This window comes from Babylonia areolata, chromosome 6 (genome assembly GCF_041734735.1).
Source record: "Babylonia areolata isolate BAREFJ2019XMU chromosome 6, ASM4173473v1, whole genome shotgun sequence".
NCBI lineage: Eukaryota > Metazoa > Mollusca > Gastropoda > Neogastropoda > Buccinidae > Babylonia > Babylonia areolata.
The window spans coordinates 6,085,842-6,090,080 of NC_134881.1; the positions used below are offsets into that span (position 1 = coordinate 6,085,842).

The 4,239-nt window shown below is 39.2% G+C and overlaps 1 protein-coding gene across 2 annotated transcripts in view; it reads right to left on the reverse strand.

The window, feature by feature from the left end:
• Window positions 1-1,112: 1,112 nt before the first annotated feature.
• The window catches only part of LOC143282698 (uncharacterized), a 48,798-nt gene continuing 45,671 nt past the window's right edge, over window positions 1,113-4,239 (reverse strand). For both annotated transcript variants that reach the window (XM_076588374.1, XM_076588373.1), the window contains exon 15: window positions 1,113-2,979. In XM_076588374.1, the coding sequence (XP_076444489.1) occupies window positions 2,960-2,979 (20 nt within the window). In that variant the 3' untranslated portion in view covers window positions 1,113-2,959. The remainder of the gene's footprint in view (window positions 2,980-4,239) is intronic.

Here is a 4,239-nt window from a genome sequence, read left to right on the forward strand (position 1 = left end):
CTTGGCATGGCAACAGAGAGAGAGAGAGAGAGAGAGAGAGAGAGAGAGGAGAGTGGATGAGAGAGAGAGGCGGGTGCTTGTTAGATGCGAGAAGTGCCTGGTTTCTTCATTAAACAAAGGCCATAATCGACAAACACTTGCTGTGGTTATGACAAAAATGTCACTTTTTTTTCTTCTTTTACTTCCTTCTTGATCCATTGGGAAGTTTTCCAAACAAGGGAGACTATCAGTGAATGTGATCTACATGCGCAGAAACGAATTTCGTCCCTTCGTTGAGGGAACCTTTGAGCGCATTGAAATTACGACCACCATTTCTGTATAGATACAGGTCAGAGTTCACAAGCCTCGGAAAAAGCAAACAAACAACAACAAACAAACAATATTCTTTGTGGGTTGAAAATCAGAAATACTAATAATCGAAATGCACACACACACACACACACACACACACACACACACACACACACAGGGAGACAGAGAGAGAGAGACAGACAGACAGACAGAGACAGAGAAAGACAGAGACAAAGAGAGTGACAGAGAGAGAGAGAGAGAGAGAGAGAGAGAGAGAGAGAGAGACAGAGAGAGACAAAGAGAGACAGACAGACAGAGAGAGAAGAGAGAGACAGAAACAGAGACGGAGATGTGGAGGTACAGAGAAAACCAGATGAGTTTCCAGTTAAATAAAATAAAATCGTTTCTCGGGATTTTTTTTTTCTTCAAACTTTATTGTTTCATACCGACACCATAGAATCATTGTTAAAAATAATTATGTAATGCGGATGAACAGAATTAGCATTGAAAGTTTACTGATGAAACAGCTAAAACACTGTCAAGCTGAGATTACTTTTGATTAAGAAAAGGTGTATAGATATAAATATAATTATATTCGCGTTCATGTCAGTGCGAGTGTTTTCCACTCTGTGTGTGTGTGTGTGTGTGTGTGTGTGTGTGTGTGTGTCTGTGTCTGTGTCTGTGTGTCTGTGTGTGTCTGTGTGTGTCTCTGTCTGTGTGTCTCTGTGTGTTATTGCGTCTGAAGCTTTTTTTTTTTGTTTTGCTTTCGGAAAATATGGGATTATGAAAATATACACACAAAAAAAAAAAAAAAAAAAAAAAAATCTGAAAGCAACAAGAAAAATGAACACATCCATAGACAGATACAATCACCATGGTTTGACCTGTCTCAAACACACACCAGGTAATGCTCCAGAAGTTACGTGATATACCAAACCTCCTTTTTTTTTCTTTTTTTTTTTACCACTGCACTCCTTAGCGTCTAGTTTTTAAGTCACACCCCGGTCGTGTTCCATTAGATTCGACGTGCTGCGTTTTCTACGCCATAGAAGAAAAATGACTACAGTTCTATTTACATCCACAGGTGTGACCACACACATAATACACTCAGGTTGATAGCTTCTGACCCCATAAACGATTTTTTGGGGTTTTTTTTTTTTGTGTTGTTGTTGTTGTTGCTAAGATAGCTATCTCTATTTACAAGAATATACAAGCAGCAAAGTCGGTTAAAAAAAAAGAGAAGAAAATCAAAGAAAATAAAATCTCTCAATAATCGTGCAGTTTCGTTTTCTATACACGCCTTCCTGCCCTCTTTTACAAATCCCCACCCTCTCTTCCACCATTTCCCACCTATTCTCCCATCTTAAAAGAAAAAAAAAAGAGAAAAAAGGTGCAAAAGAAAAAACAAACAAAAAAAACCCACAAAAAACCCCAACAAAACAGTGGCGAAAAAAAAGAAGAAAGTAAATAAATAAAGTGACCAGAATACAGAACATAAACGTTGGTGGTTTGTTTTTTGTTGTTGTTGTTTGTTTTTTTTCCTTTACATCGACTGAAAAAAAGAAGCAAAATCAGAACACAAAACCAACTGTTTCAAAAGACAAATCAAAATGCGTCGTAATTAATGACATGGCAAAACGCGGTTTTGAAATATGCGTCAAAACCTTTTTCTTTTCTTTTTTTTCACTTATAAGTTAGGAAAATTTCCAAAACGTTGGCTGTTAAGGTTAATGAAATGGAATTTTTTTTAAAAAGAAGAAAAAAAAAAGAACACAAAATAGAATAAAAATCAAACAAAAAAATTAAAAAATAGCCCCTCTCAGCCAAAATATTACAAACGCCTGATATTACTTTGTTATCATACTTGCTTGTTTGTCTTTTCTGGAGTGTGGAGTAGGCGGTGGAATAAACGATTATCATCATGTAGTTCACTCCAAGTTGAAAGGAGAAGTACGATCAAAAAGGAAAATTAACGTGGTAACTGAACAGCATGGAAAAAAAAAAATTTTTAACTGAAAAATAGTACAATTGATTTCTCCTTGTTCAACACTGAAACAGCAACAAAAAGCGTTGTTTCGATTTATGTCTTGCTTTCGTGACAGGCAAGATGTCTTTGCTAACTTACTTATTTACGACCCAATCTACTTATCGCCTCACCTGTCTATTTGTCTGTTTAATTTCAGTTTCTTTCCGTCATGTTTTATTGATAAATTTAGGGATAAATCGAGTTAAAAAAAAAATCAGTTTATCTATTTATTTATCTGTTCGTTCATCGATTACTTTATTTATCTATTATTCGTTATATATATATATATATATATATATATATATATATATATATATATATATATATATATATATATATCTTCTGCGTTTATTTGTTTATTTACATTCTTCTACCTATATCTATCCCGTTTTCATTTATTTGTTACTTTTTATTATTATTATTCTTTTTTTTCTTTTGTTTTTTTTTACTTATTCTTTTATTCATTTGATTTACCAGACATTGAAGCTGAACAATGCCCCACCATTCACAAAAAAAATATAATTATAAAAATAAAGAAATTAAAAAAAAATCAGTCACTTCCTGTCCTCGTTGGCTTGTTGCCGTGCGTTGAACGTTGCTTCCGGCCGGCCTCACTTTCCGAGAAAACTCGAGTCGACAGTTTCATGGGCTCGCATTACCTCCTGCACACACACACACACACACACACACACACACACACACACACACACACACACACACACACACACATAGACACACGCACGCACGCACGCACACACGCACACTGTCTGCCTGACTGACTGAAACTATTAATTTTATTGTCAGATTAACGTGTCGTTGTACTGACATTTTATCTAACAATCATTTCAAATCAATCAATATGAACTGAGCAATACAAAGAGAATCGAATTTTAAGAAACTGATGATTATGAATACAATTTTTTAAAAAGAAACATATCACACGAATCGATTTACCAAATTATCAATAACATCAGTATATCAAAAAAATGTTTAACACATACACATGCTCACAGACGTGTACCCCCACCATACCCCTACATACATCCATGCGCGCGCGCGCGCGCGCACACACACACACACACACACACACACACACACACACACACATATATACACACACAGATCTTTAAAAAAATAAATTCTTTTAGATAGATAGATATATCTTATTCAATAGTTTTTAAATGTTTGCAGCGTAAGCCCAGTGGTAACCCCCCTGACTTGGAAGCGCAGTGTCCAGGGGTTCGATTCTGGCTCGGACCGGAACTGCTTGTTACCCTTCCTCCACCACTAGACCTCGAGGTGTGGTATGGGCGCTAGTCCTTCGGGTGAGGCGATAAACGGAGGTCCCGTGCAGCAGCGTGCACTTTAACCACTGTCTGAGTACTACCTAACAAGGTTGATCGCTAATGGACGTGCTTTGCTACTGATATTATGATAAAGAGAAAGACAAAACCGTCCTTCATTGTTCATTACAGTATCTTAAAGTTAAGCTCCCTCTCTTCCAGCTAAACTCCATCCATCTATGCATCCATCCGTCCGTCCGTCCATCCATCCATCCGTCCGCCCGTCCGTCCGTCCGTCCATCCATCCATCCATCCGTCCGTCCGCCAGTCCATCCATCCGTCCATCCATCCATCCATCCGTCCATCCGTCCGTCCGCCAGTCCATCCATCCGTCCATCCATCCATCCATCCATCCGTCCATCCATCCATCCATCCGTCCGTCCGCCAGTCCATCCATCCGTCCGTCCATCCATCCATCCGCCCGCCCGCCCGCCCGTCCGTCCATCCGTCCGTCCGTCCATCCATCCATCCATCCGCCCGCCCGTCCGTCCGTCCATCCATCCGCCCGCCCGTCCGTCCGTCCGTCCATCCATCCATCCATCCGTCCGCCCGTCCGTCCGTCCGTCCGTCCATCCATCC